Below are 26,527 nucleotides of genomic sequence, written 5' to 3'. Positions count from 1 at the left end.
TAAGATCAGCCTTTTATAAATTATTGTTGGCCGTTATAGAAGATATTCTTGAATATGGATCCTTAAAGCCCCACAAATATCTTTCCCACTATAGATGTTACGGACTGGTTTATATTTACCAGGCAATGACTTCAATCTCTTTTTCAATACAAGTATTGCATTTGTTATTCACCAATCCATCACCTCTATACCAGGATTTAGTGTTGATAATTATACAATTACTGAGCTTAGCCTTCTGCGGACTCCTGGATATAAGTCATCTGGTCCAGGTGCTTTATTCACAATAATGTAGTTTTATCTTTTTGGACATGGATTTTTGTCAGCCACAGTGATGTGGGACCAGTAGTATTAGTATCCAACATTATTAACACCAGCTTTTGATTTTTATACACAAAGGAAAATAAAATATTTAATCTGACTTCTCATTGTCCCTGGTAACAAACTGCATTATCATTTCTTAGGCAATCAAAATTTTCAGGCTATGCCTTTGTACCACTGACATCTCTAAAGATAGTTTTTTAGGGGGAGGTATTCTTGTTCTCTTTGTCAACCTGCTTTTCAGTTTAGAAAATGTTCCTTTCTGATTTATATTTTTAAATGCATCTATTTTATTTTTACTTTTGAATTAAACCACTTTTGTGCTTATCGTATTGTTTTTTATGTGTTTCAGGAACAATTGATGAATGTATTTAAAATTGCTGTAAAAGCTTTCCATTTATGTTCTATGCCTTTTCTTAAGAAAACATCATCCCGGATTTTGCTTTGATCGAATGACCTCGGCATGGGGAATTGAAAGGTACATGTTTTTGGCATACTAATATCACGTCTTTCTTACAGCTTAAAGAAGACTGCATTATTATGATTATTTCCCAGACTGCTCTTGGTTTAAATATGTGCAACAATATTTGAATGGTTTGAGATAGCTAGATCCAATGCAACAATCTTTGTTGGAGCTTCTACTAACTGACCCATGAAATTGACCTGCAGTAAGTTTAACAAATGTCTCCTCTTTGCTAGCAGTTATGCTACACTAATCAGCTTGAGAGTAATTAAATCACTACAGAAGTCAGTGAGACATAAAAACCTTTCTATCTCTAAATCCTAACATATAAGGCCTCTTTCAGAATTGAATTGGCTTTGGACACCTGACAAGGAAGTAGTTTTGGTTGATACCACACCCTCACTTCAGTAATGAGTAGGGAGTATCCTGCCTCTGAATGCTACTTTCAAAGTATTGGCAGACAGCACCTTGTATGCACATCACTGACTCTCATCCTTCTTTTCTAGAAGTTTGTAGCTTAGCACATCCATTCACTGAAGAATGCCGCTATAGTGGAGCCAAGTAGTAATACTAAGCATTACCTTTCAGCAGAAATGCAATAGTTCATTTTTAGTGTGGATTAAAACTAAAGTACAGTTATGCTCATATCTTTAATCTATAACTAAACATCAGAACAAGGTCAGTATTAAAACTAAATACCTCACATTATTCCCCCCCACCCCCCCCAAAAAAAATAGTGACTGGTGTTCCAAACCACGTCCAACTGTCTATGTTCTAGGCAACAACTCGGTTGCTGTCTAAACATCTGGACTGCCACATGAAAAACAAGACAGCCAGAAGGCTTGCAAATTTACAGTATTTTATGCTGCAAGGTTTCATAGCACAGGGAGATCACAGTTTGGGCTCCTAATGCTGATAAATGTCTATATTGATCAGGTCGGTGAAACTATTATTACTGTGACCAGAGAGTACATCCATAGAGAGAAAAATTTTAATTGGTTATTTCTCCACTATTCTCATAGCTCAGTATTTAATTATTTAAAGGATTTAGTTGTTCTTTAAGTTTAAAGTTTGTTTTATTTATATTCACTTAGAAAAAATAAATTGGATTACAGTCTGTACAGTAGAGCATCAATGCTGATGTAAACATAACAAAAAAATGCTAACATTGCTTTGGTGGTATGTCAGTTTGATAACACAATATTTCAAAACTATTTGAGATCACAGGAATGTATAAGAATCCACTTGTCAGATTATAAAAACACATATTAATATGCTACGGTATATTATACGAAAGGACAAACATTGGCATTGACTAAAGTATCTAGCATGCATTGGATAGTGTAAGGCAGATAAAAACTGACCTTACTACCTTATACATGTTGTATAAAACAATAATTATGGGTGGCATGTGGCAGGATTAGGAAGTGAAAAGAAGTAATAATTATTTGAACTTTAAAAAAATCCTGTTTTTAAAAAATGTTTTCTTACAGGAAAGGTCCTGATAAGTTTTAACTCCCTCACAGTTAATACCCTTGTACAGATGACAAGATTACATGTCTTTTCAATCATAATCAATGTGCATGTGTGCATAAGTATAGTCCAAAAATGCTTGCATCAAATGTTAAAAATATTAAGCTGTAGTTCTAAACACCAAATGTGTACCCTCATCAAGGACAACATGAAACAAACATGTAAACCCCACATAATGTTTAGCAGTGATTCTCCCTTCTGAAATAGTTGTGTGTGTTTGATGTTTTTAACAGTTTTAGTGATGAATTTGCTGTGGATATCTCATTGGTTTAATCAATATAAGCAAAGAGTCCAAATAGGAAATATAACAAAACATCTCAACAACTTGCACAAAAATACAAATCAATCTATTAGATAGTCTAAAACATACATATTGATGTACAATATCACATCTATACCACTACTTAACAAGCATTGATTTCAAGATCAAATACTTTAATTCAACACTCCACTAGCCTGCTAACAGGAAACACACAACATAGAGGAGCATTATCCATGGTCCTGAAGTTGATGTTGCAAGGTCCAATAACATCTTGAATGTTGCAGTTGGTTTAAGGACCAGAAATTTATATTTCAGATGAAATGTTCTTTCCTCATGTAGTCAGCGACGTATATTTAAATTTCCACGATGCTTTCCTTGATGGGACAAAGCATAAAAAGGCATGGTATTCAAAGAATGTACTGAAATTTACAAATGGTCAGACTTATGTGGACATTAGATTAGGATTTTCTAGCTGTACATAAAAACTTAAAAAGCATTAAAAAAAGGAAAATAAAGCTTTAAATCTTTCAAGCTGCAGTGTATCGTAAAGGAGATATTTGACACTTTTCTTATTTGCACTGAAATCTATTTCCACTGGTGAGCCCAAAGTACCCTATTCCCACACTAGCCTGGGGCTATGACCACCCACATATGGGTGGCACAAAATGTAATTTCAAAAGAGGGCAATCTTTTTTGAAATGACACATTATAAAAGATTCAAATTCTTGTATTTATTTAATTAAATGTAGCACTCTAATTTGCAATATTTGATTTCAATAGCTGTGTGTTAATTTATTTGGCATACTTTGATTATTAGTTTGCATAACAACCCCTCTGAAATTATACCTGCATATTGAACATATGCTGCATGTGAGATTTACTAACTGTAATCACTAACTCTAATAAGAAAAATTTACAAGCTACAAGTCCGTTGAAAGAAGTACTGCAATTTTTCCTGGGCAATTCAGCCCACTGTCTTGTCCATTGTTTGCAAAATAAACATCTGTGACATCATAGCCATCTCAGCACTGTGTTGTTCTCCCTTAAGGACTTTTACTTAAGCACAATGGTTCTTAAGTGCAGCCATAGTGACAACAAAGCAGTCACCAGAAGATATTGCTATGACTATCAAGACCTGGTACTGCACTAAGGAACTACTACAATAAGATGCCCACATTGTGGTTGGTTAAAAAAAAAATGTGGCCAGCCAGCATTCCCACCAATCTAAGCTATTGCTTTTCCATACTGGTGAAATGCAAGCTGCCTCTCAAAATTATTATCTATTAGTAATTAGTGTTATCTATAAGTTATCTAAGGCATATGCAACGCTGGTTAGCTGTTGCAGATCTCCAAGAATCAGCTGGGGAAAAAATTGTGAAAATCGTTTTCCACATTGGTTGGCGGTGTCTGTGGAAGTAGCAACAACAAGGTAAGTAATATGAGAATTTGGCAATGCAATTTTTAATTTTAAAATGGAGACGGATAAAAAAGGTCACCAGACAATTAAATAGTACAGTTTTGTTCTGCACCACAATGAATATATATATACAAGTTAACCCGTGCATGATACTCATGCATTCTAGTCAAATCAAGCTACTTAAGGTGTTAAAAAGGTTCTTGTCATGCATTTGGGCCTAGCCCAGGCCTCCTCATGGGAAGAGCGTTACTTCCCGACGCAAGCGCCCTTTTTTAACGTGGTTTTGTCTACATGTCACCACCTCATCATTTTTCTCCATCACCTCATCCTTAATCTTCATCGCCACATCCTTCATCAAGCTACTTAAGGTGTTAAAAACTCCCCACTGTCACCCCCGGCAACCACCAACCACCCCCAACTGTAGCTTGGTTGTTTTTTTTCCACACACGCCACTAGGCATTTATATAGTATATGTGTATATATATCATCATCATCATCATCATTTATTTATATAGCGCCACTAATTCCGCAGCGCTGTACAGAGAACTCACTCACATCAGTCCCTGCCCCATTGGGGCTTACAGTCTAAATTCCCTAACAAACACACACACAGACAGACTAGGGTCAATTTGTTAGCAGCCAATTAACCTACCAGTATGTTTTTTGGAGTGTGGGAGGAAACCGGAGCACCCGGAGGAAACCCACGCAAACACGGGGAGAACATACAAACTCCTCACAGATAAGGCCATGGTCGGGAATTGAACTCATGACCCCAGTGCTGTAGGCAGATGTGCTAACCACTATGCCACCGTGCTGCCCATATATTATATGTATATGTATATATATATATACATATACACACACATACATACACATGTATAAATCTATATATCCAAATCTACCATTTTTTGTAGTGTGTATATAATAATATAATTTTATTATTAGTATTATCATTATTATATTATGAAGGGCACATCAATGTAATGACTTTTAATACAGTCATTACATTGCCTGCACATTTTAAAACAGTAATTATTAAAAGAAAATCTACATTGTTGTGCCCTTTACAAGATGATGATAATAATAATAATAATAATAATAATAATAATGATGATGATGATAATAATTCAAACATGATCTTTGAGAAAAATGTAACATTTTTGTCTTGTCTTTTCCACGGTGTATCACAGTGCATATTGTCCAGTGTGAAAGCATAGAGACAGCCAGACGCACATTTTCATGATCAGATCCATTAATCAGTCTGCAAAGTTTAGATAATTATTACATGGCAAACACAGACAATCCGCACAGTTGCTCACACAGCAGATCTATCGTCATCCATTCCTCTGATTAAACTAGCTAACATTATTATTAAAAAAAAACATAATAAAACAAGCCCCAATGCCCTTACAGAAAAAGTACAGCTCTGATTAGGGCAACTTTGGGAGTTGGCAGGACACATGTCATAGATCTCATTTACAGCAGCCAATTCCAATTTACTTTTCATTCTATGAGCAGACACAATGGGCCGGCTCTTCAAATTATAAAACTCAAAAGTCCTTGAATGACTTTAAGCCACTTGCAAAAAGTGACAGACATCCAGAGAACACAGATTTACAATTCTGTACATGCATATATCCAATTTACAATCTTTCACTTGTTAAAACAAGTAGGGATAAAGGACAATTTTATTCATTTATTTGTATTACATCTCTTTTCATCTTTCTCAGGTACAGAAATATTTACATTTCCACAGAGCAGGTAACCATGAAGCATTGCAATATTGGGAAACATAGCATGGATTGTTGAATAAGGGACAGTTTATAAAGTTGTTTTTATTGCTGTTAATCATATTATTATGTTGTAGACACACAGGGCCTAAGTGATTAAGGAAAGTAAGGCAAAAAAAGGAGTAAATGTTCTCCAGGACAAACCATGTTGCAATGCAAGGGGTGCATATTAGTTTATTATTTAGCACATAAGGATAATACTGGCTGTTTTTTCAACTAGCACACAAATACCTGATAGATTTATTTTTATATTGAAATGTAAAGTTGACCTATGACATGCCCTTCCCCAACTATAAATCTGTCCCCACATTTTAAATTTACCACCCCCTCCAATGCAACATGGTTTTGCCCACATGCAAAGTTACTCTTTTTCTATGCTTTGCTCTCATTACTGACTCAGGCCCACTGTATTTTTCTCTCTAAAAAAAAAAAGATGTATTATTATAGCAAATGTATTTTAAGATTGAAGCTTTCACTTAGATTATAACACAATAGATGATATACTGTACACATTCTACTTGTATAACAAGTTGGACAAAGAGTAGCCCGCACCATCATGCATTGACATTTGTTAGTCCTTTAGGAAAGTTATTTGCCAAGTCAAAGAAACCATGATAGAAAAAAAAATTTTAGTCAGTATATGTCCATAAAGAAAAATATGGAAACAAATTAATTATTTGGAAACAAATGTGTTATTTGGGCAGATATAGGAATCTTGACATGGAGAGTGAGAAAGATGTTAGCAAAATATTTGCAGGTGAAGTGGGTTATTGCACTAAATAGGGTATATATAAATGTACTACCCATTATGTGGCGAGCGGCATTTCTTCTTTTCAGATATTTTGTAATCTTCTCTTCTGATGGAAATACATAAATATTTAATATGTAACTTAAAATCTGTAATCTTAAATACATTTATTGGAACTCAGCTAGCAACAGTGCATTGTATACCACAGTTGTAATACATCCAGATAGTTTCTCATACATTGGTCAGTATGTGCGTCATCACTATTAAAGTGTAAGTAACCTCCATAAATATATATTTTGATATGTTTTTAATGAGGACAAACACTACTTTTAACCTTCCTTCTATGTCTGACCAGCACTGTTTTACTTAGGAAACCAGTCAGATGTAGCTCATTGGATACTGCCATATTTCTGAGAAATTCCATACATACTGTAAATACATAAGTATATTGTTATTTTAGCTACATCACAACTACATATTTCCTTATTGTACCTGTTTGCATGTCATACATTCAAAATGCTCTACAGCATATAACACAGTACGTAACATTTAGAGATAGATCCTAATCAGATAATACCCCAGTAGGGCAAGGTTGACTTTGTAGAACTGAAGTTTCATAAAATACTTATATCATATTTTATTACTTGGGTTAACTGTAGATTTAGTGACTAATAAAAAATAAAAATAAAAAATATCCAGTGTTACTGAATATTAAGTATGCCCCTATTGTTTTTGTCTTTTAATTCAGGTTACCTTTTGTATGGAGTAATCCTGCACCACAATGATCACACCCTCAGCTATAATATTTAAGCTATGGAAGGGTAATGAACATTACAGGTTGTCTCCTCCACCACCACTTGATCTGGCACAAAAAGTACAATATATTAATAGGCCAGGGTTCAGTTGGTTTCTGGCATGGGAGGGACAGGTCTTCTGAAGTCTTTTTATATAATCTTAATTGTTTTGTCTGTGCCCCACTGATTACTGAAGGTACAACAGAAAGAGAAAAAATCCAAGATTATGTAAAAGACCAGTGTGTTACAATTATAGGGCTACATATGAAAAACACCTGTATACCTGGCAGCAATTATGCAGTAGTTTTAAGACTGAATCGTTCACAGCTGAATTATTGGGTTGTGGAGCTTGTTGCCAGAGCAAATGTTGTGCGGGACCTGGCCTCAGAAGCAAAGAAAAACTGATTTGGGGAACCTTGTTCTGCTTGAGATCTGTCACTTGGTGGTGACAGCTGAAATGTGGGGATTCACATTTACTGTGATTAGATAGGGGATTACAGACATTACATTGATAACATTGCTTGCTCTTCCTCACTGCTTATTGGTGGACTTCTTGACATCTCACAGATCTACTGTACTACTTGTTTTCAAAGTCTTGTCATATAACTAGGGATTAGAATCAAATAGCTGAGATTTTGCTTGCATTTGGCTTAATTTTCAGGTCTCTGGAACAGGTGTTCGAGTCATTTGAAGTCACTGGTGTTGGAGACACCTTGACTGGCACACTGTAAATGAGGGACCAAGGTTGGCTTATTCTTTGTGGAAAGCTTTGTTGCCAATAAGTTGCAGTCAAACACAGACTGAACATCCCTGTTCGTGTGTCCATGTTTAAGCTGAAATGGAGTATAGATACTTTTGCATCTTGTTGATTTTTTCCCAGTATAATGATGGGGTGGTTGATTGCATTGATTGCTTTTTTTTTGCTTTTCTGCATTGTAAATGTATATTGTGATTATTGTTACCCTTTATTTTCAAAGCAATACCATTTCAGGCAGACATTACTTCCTAGTGGGCAGAATTAGATCTAAAATGTTGCGACATTTGACCCCGTCCCTTTGGCAGCATACATGTTAGGATTGTGTAAAGTACGTCTTTTGCGCATGCAGTTCATCTGTTCCACCAGAGGTGCTGCTGTTGTGAACGTTTTACCTGTGAGGGGCTAATCAACTCTCTCACCTGACTACATGCATCTGCCTCCCTGCTTTATATTCCTGAACCCTTGCACTATGTTTGCTCCTATGTAAAAATTGTTGCTCTGATCTGCAGCTTGTCTCCTGTTTGCATGCATCTCTTCAGATTGACGATCCTGGCTGTTTGCGGTTTCACCATTGCACCTTCCAGCGTTTCACACTGTGAGCCTGCTACTCCATGTTATTATTTCAAGTTCGAGTTTATCTGCACCTCATTGATTTGGGCTTCTAAGTTATTGTGGCTGTTATTATTTTTATTCCATATCCTGGACTATTTGCTACTGTTTGTTACTCTCCAGCCTAAAGGGCTCCGCTAACTTGCCATCACGTGTGTTTATCATAATAAACTTCATTATCAATTCACCTAATTTTGACTACTGCTTCAAATGCTCAAAACACATAGTGATTTATAATAATTCATTTGGAAACAGACATGGAGGAAAAGGGGAGCAGACATGTGGGAGGAGATATATTAGGGCAGATATGGGTAAGCATACAGAAGGAAGCAAACAAATAATAGGTGTTTAGTGTGTCTCCTCAGCCTCCTGATGATAAAGAGATGGCATGAGACACCAGTCACAGGTATGCATAACGAAGATCTACTTTTCATGTGGTGGATCTATAAGTTACTTGTATTTTCATTTTTCCCCTTTATTATTATAATGCAAGCCAGCTGGGAGAATGGTGGTGTTGTTTTTTTTATTTTTATTTTAAATGATTTGATACAGAGTAACACGATTCCATTCTCAATGTGGTGTAGTGCTATTTAACAAAAATAACAGAAAAGAAAACACATAAAAACATATACTGCAATTACCCACTAAAAAAAAGTATGCTTTATGTGGGGTGCTCCGGGTGCTCTGGTTTCCTCCCACAGTCCAAAAACATATTTTTATACTTTTTTTTTTTAATGTAGGTTAAATGGCTTCTGACAAAATTATTACTATTATCTTTTATTTAGATGCCACAAAAGGTCTGCAGCACCATACATGAAACTTACAGTTGTGTACAATAGACAGACAGCATTGAATCATAATTTATTATTAAACTAACATAATTATACAAAGACCAGACATCCACTAATTACCAGAATACACACAGATAGCTTGGTGTTGCAAGCTATTTACAGAACGTGAAGTAGGCCTGAGCTCAAGAAAACAGGACTAGTGCAGCAGACCTTGAGGCAGGTCCAGCATTTCCATTAGGCAGCTCTTCTAGGCAGACGTTGTGTGGCGGTTGCCAGCTTTCTCAATCTGCCGTCAGTCATGTCTTCGGCGGCAGCGCCCACAGTGTCAATGTGAGTGCAGTGGCCCAGGCCACGGCATAATTAGAATTTAAGTCAACATCTGCACACACTGTCTGTCTATTGCCCAGCATGCTCCGCTCCCCTCAACCCCTCTATAAGAAGAAGGTGAGGAGCATTTTTGTGGTCAATACTGAATGGATGGAGAGGGAGATTTGAGAGCCAGGTTGAGCCCCCCCCCTGCATCTACTACTGACTGCTGTGCTGACCATCCAGAAGGAAAAAAAATAGGTAAGTAAATATTATATAATCATTAAAATGATTTTTTTTTTAAATTTAGGAACTAGGAAACTCCATCCAGGAGCAAGAACTGAGGGAACATAGTGGGGAGGTAAAAACCTATGGGGGGTTGTAAAATTGTTATTATTTGGTACTGTATTTTTTTTTTTTTATTATTTATGTACTTTCTTCAATTAAAATTAGACAATATTTCCTTTGTTAGTTGACTCAAAAATAGATTATTTTGATGTCTTATATTATAAGGTATGGGGTATTAAGTGATTAGGGTTTGTACAGTGGTGGAAACGGAAATTTAGAAGTGGCGGTATGGAACATATAAGGGAAAGGAATTTGATTGTTTTTTTAAACATTTGTCCCCCCTCTGCCCACATGATTCCCCCCTCCCTCCAAAACTGTGTCTGTACATTCCCAACCATCCTTCATTACTACTTGTACTTTATCAGTGGTCCATATCTCCTATCCTTCTGTTTCTGCTGTATTGCTTCTACACCTTGAAATCTCTCAGACTTCACATCCACAGGGTACCCGGTAAGATTTTTTAAGAATCTATGCAAGATGTGCATCCAATGAATAATCAATAGAAATTATCGCCAAAAAAAAAAAGGTTGACATCAGCAGTCATATTTACAGATGGGATACTTACAGGCCTGAAGTGTACGCTCCTCAAACTCCAATGTAGTCATCTTTTGGATTTTTGGCTGCTATTTAACTACAAATCCAATCATGCCTTTCCCTGCTCATTTTAACAACTGGGGTGCTATACGTTGGTCAAGCAGATTTTTCACTTCAGATGTTTCACCTTTCTTTCTCTTATATTTGCTCTGCATCACTCCCCTTTTCTCCAAGTATCTTTTTATCCTTATCTATCAATATATAATATTAACTTTCTTTTATGATGGCTTTCACAACTTTCATTGATGTCAAGAGCCGCGGCGGCCTCGGGCACCACCGTGACTCACTTCCTGTTCAAGTGAACGTCCCAGGCGTCTCCATGATGACCGGGGCGTCACTTCCGGTTTCTCGGCTCCGACCGTTGCCAAGGCAATGGCCGGACGCCGAGTGTAACTATGGGTGCGCCCCGGCAAGTGAGGCAGCCGGGCGCATGCGCTAGGATAGCCTGCGGGCTAATTAATGGCATGGTCTGTGATGCATTTTCAGGGCTAAGCCCTGATTGGTCAAAGTCTGTATATAAGGCAGGGAGGGCTTAGCCTCCCTGCCAGTTATAGCGTCCAGTTTGCCTGTCAGCCTTACCTGCTCCTGTTCCTTCTTTTTTATTCGTGAAAACCTGTTGGACTGATTGCCTGTGTATGACCCCTTGCCTGGATTTGGACCTAGCTACCGTGCCTGTGACCCTTGACCTCGGCTTGTAAATTGGATTCCCTGTCTGCTGCCGGCCCTCGACCCTTGCCTAAACTTCACTTCGCTTTCCTGGGTTCTCCCTAGACGGTACGCACTTCACGACCCTCTGCTAGTCTGCGGCCAAGTCTGTCCCCACCAATAGGGGCTCCAGTGAACACCTGACTGGCAGAGCAGACTCTGGGTTGTGCTGTAACGGCTAGAGGGGTTCCTAACAATTGATAAGCTGTTTCTCCTGTTGCACTTTGTCTCTTACCTATCTCCTGCACCATCTTCTCCCCTGTCCCTCTTGCATATCCCCTGCACCATCTTCTCCCCTGTCCCTTTTACCTATCCCCCTGCACCATCTTTATCCTGCAGTTTCCTTACCTCTTACTCATTTCTTTTTTCTTTTTCTGCTTCCCCACTGTTCTTTCTTAGGACATTCCTACTCTTAATTTCTTAATTGATACTCAGCTGCTTACCTGCTTCTTCATTGATCACTTATAGCCTGCTTTCACTTGTGCCTCACTGTCCGAGTGAACCGGATATATGTATGTATGATGGTGAGGCGGTGGGCTGAAACTTTGCCTAGGGTGCCTAGAGACCTGGCACCAGCCCTGCCTAGAGGTACAGAGGATTATGTAGTTGTAGAAGATGACGAGTACAGATGGCCCAGCTCGTGAGAGCTTAAATCTTAAAATGGACCCTAGTCTGTGTGTGTGATAAGAAATTTACATTGTAAATGCCAATGGGGCAGGGACTGATGTGAGTGACAACATATACTCTGCACAACGCTGAGTACTATAATTGGTGCTATATAAATAAACATAAATATTAGGAACATAAGCAAACAATCAGTGCTAAGTTTCTAACACCTTTAAGAGACTCACCTCGACCACACCTGATGTCACTATCGTAACCTTCAAGAAGTTCTCCAGGACAACTTTCAGTTGCACTTACTGCACCTCCTCGATCACTGCCAAGACTAGTTAAACTACCAGACAAGCCACTAGACATCATTCCACCAAAATTTTTCTTATAGTTACTAATTGGAATCAGAGTGGGCTCAGCACTTGAAACTGGAAAAAAAAATGTAAATGTGGTCAATAAACATAATGTTCTGAAAATAATGCAGGTCCCATATCAAGGTTTATACTCTCCAAATTATCCACTTTAGATTCCAGCAACAGGACTAAACTATTTCATAATACCATAATTCTACCTTATACCTCAGGATCAGATAACTAACAGCATAACCAATTAGATGGCAAGTGATCACATGTTTCATATTAACATGCTCATTTAGGTGCATTCTAATGAATCCATTACATATACACAAAACAAAAAGACATCATTGATTGATCTTTTGATGCACACGTCATTGATTAATTGGAAATATGCAAGTGTTTGTTCAGTTTATATATTGCCATCGGATTGGGTACGGCTGAGCGCTTACCACTATTCCGACAACTGGCACTCCTACATAAAATAACCCGATGGCAGAAGAAGACGAATGAAATAGAAGCAGACTTAACTGAAAGACGATGAGGGAGATGTGGAGATTCCGACTGGAGACCTGTCCGGCACTGCAGTGTGACTTGGGTGCAACTTACTTCGATGGTAATTTAAAGCGGCAATGTCCGGACCCCACAGGATAAGTGCTGCCATCGGACATCTCCCTCGTCGTCTTTCAGGTAAGTCTGCTTCTATTTCATTCGTCTTCTTCTGCCATCGGGTTTTTTTATGTAGGAATCGCAGTTGTTGGAATAGTGGTAATCGGTAATCCGATTAACACCATTGCCATCATACAACATACCTTTATTTTTACTATATGTGATTGGCCAATGGGCACAATACTTTGGAATACACTTATTTTCGATGAATACTTACTACGAGTGGATTCCCCTCGCAAAGGAGAATTTGTTCAATGTTGTTCCTAGTTATCAGATGACGTACTTGTTACCAGAGAAGGGCAAATTTCAGAAATTCGACACCAGTAGATATACATTTTGTCAATGGAATTTGATTTGCCTAAAATTTTGTGAATATATATTGCCACACTGATGAAAACACTGTTGTTCTAACATTTTTTCCAATGGTTGCTTCTCCTGCAGCTATCACAGGACCAGTCCCCATCCAAATATCTCAGAGCTGGTCCAGGATTCACAGGGTAACTCTCTTTATAGTACTATAAATAACTCAGTAAAAAAGGATCCCACACAATGCACTCTGTACAAACATAAATATAATAAAAAACAAAAAGGCCAGCATGACTCCAAATAAAATCCTCAACAGCCACAGTGCTAAATGGCCTGAGATTGTTTCCACTATAACAGGGAGACAAAAATTGGATGGACACTCTGCTGTAGCGCAAGGCTAGTGTTTCTATGAAAAAGTGCTGGGTGTCTGGGTAATAATAATACACCAGTGTATTATTTATAAAGGACATAGGAGCCTAACACTGGTAGGCAGTGGCCAGCACTAAGATTCATTGCAGACTGCAGTGCTTCAAAATGTACTGCAGCTTGAATATATAAAGCCGTGGCTCATTGCCGACACTGGATGAAAAGAGACTCCAGCAGCGATGGAGTCTATAGGACTCCATTAATAAGGTAAACAAACGTCATCTCGAGATAGCATTAGTTTTTTAAGGCTGGGTCACATCACAGTCCCCATAGAAGGTTAAAAGATATTATCCCAGAGCGCTTCAATAGAAAACAGCAGCCCAAGATCACATCAGCAGGAGCCCACACTCCTGAATACACATAAAACAAAAGAATAGATTAACAGGCGCTAGATTATGACATACATGTTATATTTTTTCATGCAAAAATAGACCAAGTAGGCATTAAAGTCCACATAATTATCTTCTCAATATTCCTCTTTTTCTCTTCATCTTATATTTTTCATTGGTGCAAACCGGAAATATATATAGTGAAGTATATCACAACATAGGATATATATAATACCCCAAGGAGAATCGTGGGGGGGGGATCCTATTATAACACAAGACTCTTTAGAACACCACAGGATAGATTCTTCATTACGTGGAAGAATGATCACCAAAAAGAACACACTTCAATGCAAGTCCAATCACCGTGAGGGATAGTGCCCCCCCCCAATGGTAATATGCTTACATCATTCGTAGTTGTTACAGGCCTTATAACATCACTTTGGATTCTCACAGCAAATCTTCTCAGAATTTTCCTTGCCGGAACAAATCCCACTCAAAAAAAAGATATAACTAGATCTGGGTGCATTACCTTAAAACAAATTTAATCAAAACATAAAAATATATAAAACAAGAGTTGCAAGTGCTCCTACCAGATATAGCCTGGAAAACAGCATATATACAGAAAGACAGGAAATTTTCCAGTCCAACAAATGCAGCTTCCACTGTAATCCAGGAATGAGAGCACAAGATATTCACCAACGCGTTTCAATCCCTTTGCTTGGATCTTTTTCAAGGTGTATTGGTCTTACTCCCAACAAAGTGGCCATTTATACTATCCAGTCCTGCCCCTTTAACCAATCCAGGCTCATTCCTTCAGCCGGCACATGAATCAGCCTGGAGGGGTTAACACCCTTTTACATGCTAGTGGCAAGGCAGAGTGTAACTCCCCCCTGTCCACAAGCTGCCAGGAAGAGGGGGGCTCAGCCTCCTCTTCTCCCTGGTGTCAGAATGTCTGAGGCAGGAGATATATCTTTTAATCCTCTGGCCTAAAAAACTTCAAGGAACTCTGGATCTGGCTCCCCCCCTGGCCGAAAAAAGTATCAGAGGGAGAGGGACCAGACCCTGGGGCTGCAGTAATGCCCTGCCGCTCCTAGAGCTCTCTGAGCTCCAGTATGCGACTCAGCCAGTACTCCCAGGAGGTGCTGCATCTCCTGGATTCATCTGAATCCAGGCTGGTCTGTAAGCCCCTCTGGTAGCCACTGCAAGCTGGCTGCCGAAGGAGTTGGCTCCAGTGCTGCTCCTGCAACCCCACTAGACCACAAGGGAAGGTAAGTGCATTTTTATTATCGTATACATACACTTTTTAATATTATATACTAGGGATGTGCACCGGCGACTTTTGAGGTCTCGTGTTTTGGATACGGATTTTCGCGATGTTTTGGGTTCGGATTTGTTTCGCAAAACACCTGCCGAAAGGTTTTGGTTCGGATTTAAGGTTTTGGATTCGGATTTTTTTTGAAAAAAAACTAAAAAGTGTAAAAATCAAGTTTTTGGGCTTATTTTCACTCCTACGCTATTATTAACCTCAATAACATTCAATAACAATCATTTCCACTAATTTAAAGGCTATTCTGAACACCTAACACCTCACAATATTTTTTTTTTTTTTAGTACAAAACGTTGCAACGAGGTATCTTTCTGGACTGCGTAGAGGAGTGTTCCCCACAATATAATTAAAAACCCATCAACTGGTCTGAATTACACCCAAAAATAGTATCTGGACTGCGTAGAGTAGTGGGCACTGGGCACCACAATAAAATATATAGAAAACTTCAACAGGTCTGAATTACACCCAAAAATAGTATCTGGACTGCGTAGAGGACTGGCCACTGGCCACCACAATATGATATATAGAAAACCTTCAACAGGTCTGCATTACACCCAAAAATAGTATCTGGACTGCGTAGAGTAGTGGGCACTGGGCACCACAATAAAAAATATATAGAAAACCTTCAACAGGTCTGAATTACACCCAAAAATAGTATATGGACTGCGTAGAGTAGTGGGCACTGGGCACCACAATAAAATATATAGAAAACCTTCAACAGGTCTGAATTACACCCAAAAATAGTATCTGGACTGCGTAGAGGACTGGCCACTGGCCACCACAATATGATATATAGAAAACCTTCAACAGGTCTGCATTACACCCAAAAATAGTATCTGGACTGCGTAGAGTAGTGGGCACTGGGCACCACAATAAAAAATATATAGAAAACCTTCAACAGGTCTGAATTACACCCAAAAATAGTATCTGGACTGCGTAGAGTAGTGGGCACTGGGCACCACAATAAAATATATAGAAAACCTTCAATAGGTCTGAATTACACCCAAAAATAGTATCTGGACTGCGTAGAGTAGTGGGCACTGGGCACCACAATAAAATATATATAGAAAATCTTCAACAGGTCTGCATTACACCCAAAAATAGTATCTGGACTGCGTAGAGTAGTGGGCACTGGGCACCACAATAAAAAATATATAGAAAACCTTTAACAGGTCTGCATTACACTGCACATACGGCTGCTCCTCCATCCTCTCCATCATATACATGTTGGAGTTTCAGCATGTGACAACCTCTTGTTTTTGATAATGTCAGTGCATTTTGAATATTTTTCAATTTGCCCCACAACACTGAATGTACTTTATCTATGATACGCATCTATCTTTCTTGACTGCGTAGTGTGGTGGCCCCGGTACACAATTTAGTACCGAGGCCACAATATAATTAAAAAACCCTCCACGGGTCAGAATTCCACCAAAAAAGGGTATGGACTGCGTAGTGTGGTGTGCCCGGAACACAATTTTTTACAGCGCCAACAATATAATTAAAAAATTGGGCATCAACTGTCACCGTTGTTTAATATCGGATACACCTAAATATGGACTGCACAGTGGAGTGGCCCCGGTATTAAATTTGGTGCCAGGGCCACAATACCTCCTCCAACTTCCAAGTGTAGAGTTTATAAAGACAGACAGCGTCGAAGTGTTATTTGTTGACTTTCTTAACCCTAAAATTGTCCCTGTTGCAAATATTCGTGCAATGGAGAGTTACTTTTTCATTGAAAGACTCAAGCTTTCAAGTGTAGTGTTTATAAAATATAAACAACAATACAATAGTTTTAGAGCACGTCAATACCTCTTGTTTTAAATTATGACAGGGCATTTTACTTTTGGTTTAATTTCTTGAATTTGTTTAAATTTGGTTTTACTTTTTGAACATGGCAAACGACTGTTGATTGGTCATATAATGCAAAAAAAAAAGTTCCAAGATGGAATTGTCCTTGGGCACATACACCCACCCTTATGTTGTTGAAATAGGACATGCACACTTTAACAAACCAATCATTTCAGCGACAGGGCCTACCAAACAACTTTGGCTGAAATGATTGGTTTGTTTGGGCCCCCACACCAAAAAAGCTATTCATCTCTCCCTGTACAGACTAAACAGGCTCTACTGAGGCAAGATGTCGTCCTCATCCTCAACCTCTGATTCCTCTCCCCCTACAGTGTGTACTTCCTCCTCACCACACATTATCAATTCGTCCCCGCTGGACTCCACAACCACAGGTCCCTCTGTATTATCTGGAGGGCAGTGCTGTACTTCATTGAGGAATTGATTATTCATTTTTATAAACATCATTTTTTTAACGTTATGAGGAAGCAACCTCCTTCGCCGCTCACTGACCAGGTTCCCCGTGCACTAAAAACTCTTTCCGAGTACACACTGGAGGGGGGACAACTCAGATAAAATAGAGCCAGTTTGTACAGGGGCTTCCAAACTGCCTTTTTTTCCTGCCAGTAACAATATGGACTGTCTGACATGTCTACTTGGATGTTGTCAGCAAAGTAATCCTCCATAATTTTTTCAATTGTGACAGCATCCAATGCAGCGAGAGTAGACATGTCTGCAATGGTTGGCAGGTCCTTCAGTCCGGACCAGATGTTATCAGCATCCCCGCCAGCGCCTCTTTTAGGAAAACTGAGCTTTTTCCTCGCAGCCATAGATGTGGAAGAAAATGAGGGTGGAGCTGTTGGCATGTCACGGTCCTCTTCAGAGGACAATCTCCTGACCAGCAGGTCTTTGCACCGCTGTAGACTTGTGTCCGCCGGAAACAGAGACACAACATACGCTTTAAACCTAGGATCGAGCACGGTGGCCAGAATGTATTCCTCTGACTTTAAAAGAGTGACCACCCTCGGATCCTGGCAAAGCGTACGAAGGGCTACATCCACAAGAGCTACATGCTTGGTGTAATCGCAATGGCTTACCAGCTCCTCCCTCACTTTCTCCAGCTGCTTCTGCAACAGCCTGATCAGGGGAATGACCTGACTCAAGCTGGCAGTGTCGGAACTGACTTCTCGTGTGGCAAGTTCAAATGGCTGCAGAACCTTGCACAACACGGAAATCAGTCTCCACTGCGCTTGACTCAGGTGCATCCCCACTCCTTTGCCTATGTCGTAGGTGGCTGTGTAGGCCTGAATGGCCTTTTGCTGCTCCTCCATCCTCTGCAGCATATAGAGGGTGGAGTTCCAGCGCGTCACAACCTCTTGTTTGAGGTGATGGCAGGGCAGGTTCATGCTTTTTTGATGTGCCTCTAGTCTGCGGTAGGCACTGGCTGAATGCCGAAATTGTCCAGCAATTTTGCGCGCCACCGCAAGCATCTCCTGCACACCCCTGTCACTCTTGAGGTAATGCTGCACCACCAAATTAATGGTGTGGGCAAAACATGGGACGTGCTGGAAATTGCCCATATTTAATGCCCGCTCAATGTTACTGGCATTGTCTGACACCACAAATCCCCATGAGAGTCTAAGTGGGGTAAGCAACTGGGAGATAATTTCCCTCAGTTTCTCTAATATGTTGTCAGCGTTGTGCCTCTTATTAAAGCCTGTAATACACAATGTTGCCTGCCTTTGCACGAGCAGCCATTTTGTAGATGCTGCTACTGATGCAGCTGTTGCTGTTGCTGCGGAAGGGGATGCATCTACCCAGTGGGCTGTCACAGTCATATAGTCCTTCGTTTGCCCAGAACCACTTGTCCACATGTCCGTGGTTAAGTGGACAGTGGGTACAACCGCATTTTTTAGAGCACTGAGGACACTTGATCGTTCTTCTCTGTACATTTTTGGTATCGCCTGCTTAGTGAAGTGGAATCTCGACGGGATTTGGTACCGGGGACACAATACCTCCATCAACCCTCTAAATCCCACTCCACTGATGGCGGACACCGGGCGCACGTCTAACACCAACATTGCAGTTACAGCTGCAGTTATACGCTTTGCAATAGGGTGACTACTATCGTATTTTGTGGTCATGGCAAACGACTGTTGGACGGTCAATTGTTTTGTGAAAGACTTAGCGGTCTTACGACTTCCCCTCTGGGAAGATGACCGACTAACAGCAGCAACAGCAGCAGTGGCAGTAGTAGGCGTACTGCTGCAGGATTCCTCGGATGAATCCCGTATTGAGGAGGACTCAGTCTGGCTGCTGACTTGGGCTGCAGGACTTAATCTGATGGAGATCATGGAGGAAGTTGACGAGGAGGGTGTTGCTGGTGTGTATCCAACTGGACCACGGGATTTAGGTGTCCCTGTACCGATGAGGGTCCTAGCCCCAGTTCCTGAACTAACCACTTAACTATGAAGGTTATTCAGGTGACGTATAAGGGAGGATGTTCCTAGGTGGGCAAGATCCTTACCCCTGCTTATTTGAGCTTTACATAAGCTACATATGGCCATACATTGGTTGTCTGGATTTGGATAAAAATAACTCCAGACCGAAGAGGTGCATTTTTTGGTCTTCTGACCAGGCATGACGATGGGCTTTTTCATCCCATGGACATCAGCTGTTTCCCCCCCTGGTGCCTCATTTACAATAACCACATCACCATCCTCATCATCAAGTTCCTCCACAGCGCCAGCTACATCATCAATAGGCTCCTCCCGAGCCACCTCTTCCCGTACAGTGATGGGAAGGTCAGGCTTGACAACCACCAACACCCTTGGACTCGCCTTGGGGATTTGTGATAATTTCTCTTTAGAAGGCAGAGTTGTTTGCTGTTTTGTTGCTGACAGCATAACTCTCTTCAATTTTTTGTAGGGGGGAGGGGAGGAGGAGGAGGGCTAAGATCCGTGGGTGAAGCTGAACCACTAGTCATGAACACAGGCCAGGGCCTAAGCCGTTCCTTGCCACTCCGTGTCGTAAATGGCATATTGGCAACTTTACGTTTCTCCGCAGATGATTTTAAGTTTCTCTTTTTGCTACTTTTTCTTAACTTGGGCTTTTTGGATTTTACATGCCCTGTACTACGAGATTGGGCATCGGGCTTGGAAGATGACGTTGATGGCATTTCATCGTCTATGTCATGACTAGTGGCAGCAGCTTCAGCATTAGGAGGAAGTGGGTCTTGATCTTTCCCTACTTTATCCTCCAAATTTTTGGTCTCCATTATATGTAGCACAAGATACTGCAGAATGTGTGAACTTGGTAATATTGCAGTACCAATGGACTTATACTGCTGGATTGGTTTTGCAAATTTGGTTATAATTATTTTTTTTTTTTTTATTTTATTTTAATTTTTTTTATAACTTTTTTTTTATTTTTTAAAAACTTGGGAATAATGGGGAAATAACTATGCCCTTAGAAGCACAGAGCACAGGACACAGCACCACTGGACTGAACAGGACACAGCACAGGACCCAGCAGCACTACTGAACTCAGCAGGACAGAGCACAGGACACAGCACCACTGGACTGAGCACAGCACAGCACAGCACAGCACAGCACTGAACAGCACGAGATATAGCAGGACAGAGGACCACCTAACACACCCTCCCTCTACCCTGATCAATGCCGGAGTGAAGATGGCGGCGACGAGCGGGGAATTTATAGGATCCGAGTATCGCGAGATCCGACAACGGGATTATGAGTCAGAGCCTCAGTTTCAGATTTGAATTTGGCGCCAATACCCGGATCTGTCTCGGATCCGACACATTCGGGTGGGCTCGGATTTCAGAAATCCGAGTGCGCTCATCTCTATTATATACATACACATTTCAGCGCTGTTCATCACTTACTGGCACGCATTACACATAGATACATTTCATTTAAAATATATATTTTAAATAAACAGAAATGAACAGATACATACATAAATAAACAGAAATAAACCTCATACCCACAAATCCTCCTCACGGGTCCTCTTACTGACCCTGCTCCTTCTCATGGCTGCTGGTGATATCTTGCCTAACCCTGGGCCCCATACAATCCCCATTATCTGCTCATGCTCCTCGCTCCACCCCAAACCGTTCCATCCATCCTATATTTCCAATCCCACCAACCTTATCCACATATCTCCACTACTCTCTCTTCCCTTCTCCTGTGCACTATGGAAGGCCAGATCTGTGTGTATCGAAACTTACATCCATTCAAGATCTATTCATTACTTATTGCCTCAACTTCCTTGCCATTACAGAAACTTGGCTCACCTCCTCTGACACTACATCTCCTGCAACTTTCTCCTATGAGGTACTCTCCTTCAGCCACACTCCCAGACCCAGAAAGAGACAAGGTGGTGGAGCAGGGGCGGATCTAGAGAATTCTTCTACCCAGGGCGATTTAGGGGGGGCGATTTAGGCCCCGTCCCCTTTTTTACATCTGAGGCTGCCGGCGGCTGCATACTATGTGCAGGTCCGTTCAGCAGTGACAGGTATGGACAGTGTGCTGCCCGGATGCTCTGATTGTGTTTAAAACACAATCAGAGCGGCCCCGATCGCCCCCCCCCCTGGATCCGCCACTGTGGTGGAGTAGGCATTCTACTCTCTCCAAGCTGCACCTTCCAAGTCATGTCCTCTGAACCCTCCCTCTCATTCTCTTTCTTTGAAGTCCACACTATTCATCTATTTAACAACGAAACCTAATTACTCTTAACCCAATCCACTTCTCAACAACTATTTTCTCCAATGACTGCATTGTCCTGTCCTAATCAGGCTGCCTCATTCTATAACAAAAAACTCACTTCAGCCCCACTTCAGTCCTAGACAATGCAGCTTCAGCTACTACATATAGTCTCTGACGAGTCAAACCCCAGCCTTGGCACAACAAACAGCTACCTGCAAAAGTGCTCTTGCGCTACAGAGTGCCACTGGAGAAAATCTCGTTCCTATCCCAATTTACTCCACTATAAATTCATCCTTTCATCTTACAGCACTGCTCTTTCAATTGCCAAACAAACATTTTTCAAATCTCTAATATCCACCCAGTCTTCCAACCCACGTCACCTCTTTGCCACCTTCAACTTATTTCTCTGCCCACCTGCACCTCTTCCTCCTTCCTCTCTTGCTCATGATTTTGCCACCTATTTCAAAGACAAAATTGACACCATTCGACTAGATATTTCCTCATTCCACTCAATCTACCCACCTTTATTTACACTCCTCAATTCACCCTTTATTTATTCTCTCCAGTAACTAAAGACGAAGGTCCTGATTGATTAAGGATCTTAAATTAAGAAATATCTTATTTAAGTCTCCTGGACAAAACCATGTTACAATGCAAGGGGTGAAAATTGAAAATTAGTATTCTGTTTTGCACATAAGTTAAATACTGACTGTTTTTTCATGTAGCACACAAATACTTCATAGTTTATTTGTACACTGAAATTTAAAGTTGATATTTGTGTGCTACATGAAACAACAGTCAGTATTTAACTTATGTGTAAAACAGAAAACTAGTCCTGTCAAAAAGTCCTGTCAACTCTACCTTAAAAACATTGCCAGAATATTCCCTTTTCTTACTCAACATGCTACCAAAACTCTTCTCCATTCTCTCATCATCTCCTGTCTTGATTATTGCAACCTCCTGCTATCTGGCATTCCTGACACCTATATATCCACACTTCAATCCATCCTAAATGCTGCTGCAAGATTAATCTTCCTTTTTCACTGCTCCACCACTTTGCGAATCCCTACATTGGCTCCCGGTGTCCTCCAGAATCAAATTCAAATTATTCACCCAACAAAGACCTACACCCTACAAAGCCCTCAACAACACTACCCCTACATACATCTCAAATCTCATATCAAAATACTCTCCCTTCCACCCTCTTAGATCTACCTCTGACCTTCGTCTTGTCTTGTCTCTGGTAACCACCTCTCACTCCAGCCTACAAGACGTCTCCGGTGCTGCTCCCCACATATGGAATTCCCTAGCACGCTCAATCAGACTTTCCCACAGCCTTCAAATCTTAAGATGCTCTTTGAAAAACCATCTCTTTTTTTTAGAGGTGACCTTATCCTCAATAGCACTATTCACACTAATGCACCCTCACAACTGTCTCAATCTCCACTCTGAGCCACATTTGCTCCTCTTGTTTCAGCAGTGCCCTCTTCCACTTAGAATGTACGCTCTCCAATGAGCAGGGTCCTCATACCCTTTGTTTTCATGTCTGCATTTATTTTGTTTACCTTGTATGTCTCTGTTTTATACATGTACTGTTTTCCCTACTGTGTGGCGCTGCGGAGCACTGGGGCGCCTTACAAATCTACGATAATAACAGATTACATTGTAAACCTTTTACACATTTTTCCACTCCTAACTCTTTCAGCATTGAACGCCGGTTAACTACCGGTGCTGCAGCGCCTATACATCAAACAATAACCATAATTACTTTACATGTATTTTTCATATTCCACAGCGCCTAGCGATGGGGTTTACTCCCTCAACTGCAGCGCACAGTACACATACATATTTAATTTATTAAATACATTTTCATTCACTATTGTACACACACGGAGTCCCGCACCAGATATTTAACTCCTCCCGGCGCTGGAGTACATTTACAGCTGTAGCGGCCAGACAATGCAGGGACCTGGTCACTGGCTTGAACCACTATTTTGGTAATTTCACCATTGCAATGTTCTGCCATCATCATTTGCGTTTTGCAACTTGACACCATTAACTTCTCTAGCAATTCAATAGTTTAATTTACTTTGCTCCAATCGCATCCTACATAAAGTCCTACACATATGGGACCCACAAAAAACACCACCCATGGGTACGTGCTCATGCTCCCACCTTTAGAAATTGATTATATATATATATATATATATATATATATATATATATATATATATATATACACTGAACTTCAATTTAATATATATCCTCTAATAGTGATAATAATAATAACATATAGGCAATTTAACGACACAAATCGAACATCATCTCTTCAAAGACCTGCCGGTTACGTAAATTCAGCACACTGCACCTTCCGTGCCACATATACATATCATTGGGCCAATCTGTGCCAATCTGACATCACAGTTTGTACCATTGTTAGTTTTTGTTTTATTTGAGAGGGATAAATTGTTTTCTTTATTTGATTTTTTTTGTCTAAAAATCATTTTTAGAATGTTTTGTTTTTGAGGTGCTTATTTGATGTTCTGTAAAATATCCTGCAAAAAATTTGATGTTTAAAACTTTTCACCACCTTCTGAGGTGTAAACTTTTTTGAGAGAATGTAGCACCTTGAGTGATAATGCGTGAAAAATGGATTCTTATTTTTGTAAAAAAAAAGTACAGAGAAGTGAAAGACATAGGACTTGATTCGACTGATGTGAAAACTGCAAGTTCAAACCTTAATGAATCTCCCGCTATAAGTGAACTTTCTGCGATACTGCTTGAAAGTTCATTTAAAGACCTTAATCCAGCCACAAATTGTTGAGTCCCCAAATTATTTAGTATTGTATAGTATAACTCTTTCTTGCCCAGCAGCTGCTTACAGGTGTGCCTGTGTATACAGAATCAAACAGAGCCCACCTGAGAAATAGGGGGTTATATGGGGGATTGGAGCACAAACACCTCTGTTTAGTATTGATCTCCTCTCTGGCGGCAGGTGGCTTTAACTATTTGGAGAAAACTACACAAGCCCTATGGGGACGCTGATAAATGGTGAAAACTGGGTTAACTCCGGAGAAATCTGTGTTAACACTTTGATAAATTGTGTGAAGTATTAACAGAGCTTTTATTTGGAGAAAATAACCATTTTTCACCAAAGTTTTGATTTAACAGTGCTTCCTAAAGACACTCCTTAATCATAATAAAATGTTCATCATAAATGAACATAATCTTGTTTTTACACCACATTATTACCATATTTAAGTTGGCTACGGAAAAGAGAGGCTAATTTGATATTAATTTTGAAAGCATGAAGTCTAAATATTATTTGCAGTTCTATATAATTTTTCAGACCATTGGAAAGTATTGCATTCACTCTGACTAGATAGAACTTACCAGAATCTGTCCTATTTTTTTGCCATTTGTCATCTTTGTAGTTTAATGTGGAAGCTTTGTCATCCATACTTGATGAGCTTAATTCCGAGTCACTTTCGCTGTCACTAGATGCCACTGAAAAAAGGAGATATCGCCTGATTAATGCAGTAATATTGAATGCTGTATATATTGGTTTAAGGGATGACAATTTATTTGATGTTAGCTAATCCAGTTTATTTGCTATAAGGTTATTTTTCTGTTTGACAATAAACAGCAACCATGCATAACATGGATATAACACTGTACACATTAGACAATAATATAGCTATACATTTCTGTGTAAAATAACTTTATCATGTATATGTAATGTTAATATATGTATAAACTCCTGTATATAATATCCGTATAAACAATGATTTTTGATATCATCACTTCAGTGGTCATCAAAAGCACTTAGGTATTTTAAGGAGTAATGCACCCCTGCTGTAAAATATTACGCAGGTCAGAAGTCTTCATTCGCTGGTTCAAGCTCTGGGCATCTCTTAGGTACATGGTTTTTGGTTGTATTACTTGAACCAGCTACAGGGCAGGTATAAGTGCCGAGTGATGTGATGACTGAACATGTGTTTACAAAGAAGAGAAACTCTAAAAATGCATTTTATATACAGTACGCATTAAGAACATTCTGATATATGCATTTTGTGTAAAAAAAAAACAACAAATTATATTACATATATTTGTAATAATGGTTGTATTATTAATAGTTGTAAATTAGATTTATTAAATTTTGCTTTGTGCATCCGTTTTGATGGGACTTGATATCGCACATATGCATGTGAGTATCTTGCATCTGTCCTGCCCTGGGACATGTGTGTCCCGTGGGTGGGAATTTTGGGGCGTACATCTAATGGGCAGCCTAGTACTTTACAGTACCTGGTCATGAGCCCTGTCCTGCTGCCGGGGACTTGCCTTTTGGGAGGTATGCAAAAAGTGTATTTTCAACATTTCCATCTTCACCTCACTTTGGGCCTAAATCATACTTGCCTACTCTCCTGGACTTTCCGGGAGGCTCCCCGGAAGAGCAGGCAATCTCACTGATCCTCGTGGATCCCTACTATACATT

The 26,527-nt window shown here is 39.9% G+C and overlaps 1 protein-coding gene across 3 annotated transcripts in view; it reads right to left on the bottom strand.

The window, feature by feature from the left end:
- Positions 1-1,844: 1,844 nt before the first annotated feature.
- Positions 1,845-26,527, bottom strand: part of RPH3AL (rabphilin 3A like (without C2 domains)) — a 260,901-nt gene continuing 236,218 nt past the window's right edge. For 2 of the 3 annotated variants that reach the window (XM_075195060.1, XM_075195059.1), the window contains exons 7-10: positions 25,426-25,539; positions 12,287-12,475; positions 6,587-6,640; positions 1,845-2,950 (exon numbers count right to left, since the gene is read on the bottom strand). In XM_075195060.1, the coding sequence (XP_075051161.1) occupies positions 2,916-2,950; positions 6,587-6,640; positions 12,287-12,475; positions 25,426-25,539 (392 nt within the window). In that variant the 3' untranslated portion in view covers positions 1,845-2,915. The remainder of the gene's footprint in view (positions 2,951-6,586; positions 6,641-12,286; positions 12,476-25,425; positions 25,540-26,527) is intronic. The other variant, XM_075195061.1, reaches the window with a different exon arrangement.

Source organism: Mixophyes fleayi, chromosome 2 (genome assembly GCF_038048845.1).
Source record: "Mixophyes fleayi isolate aMixFle1 chromosome 2, aMixFle1.hap1, whole genome shotgun sequence".
In the NCBI taxonomy this organism is placed as follows: Eukaryota; Metazoa; Chordata; class Amphibia; order Anura; family Limnodynastidae; genus Mixophyes; species Mixophyes fleayi.
The sequence above is the reverse complement of the archived record's forward strand: the minus strand, read 5'-3'. Positions and strand labels throughout refer to the sequence as shown.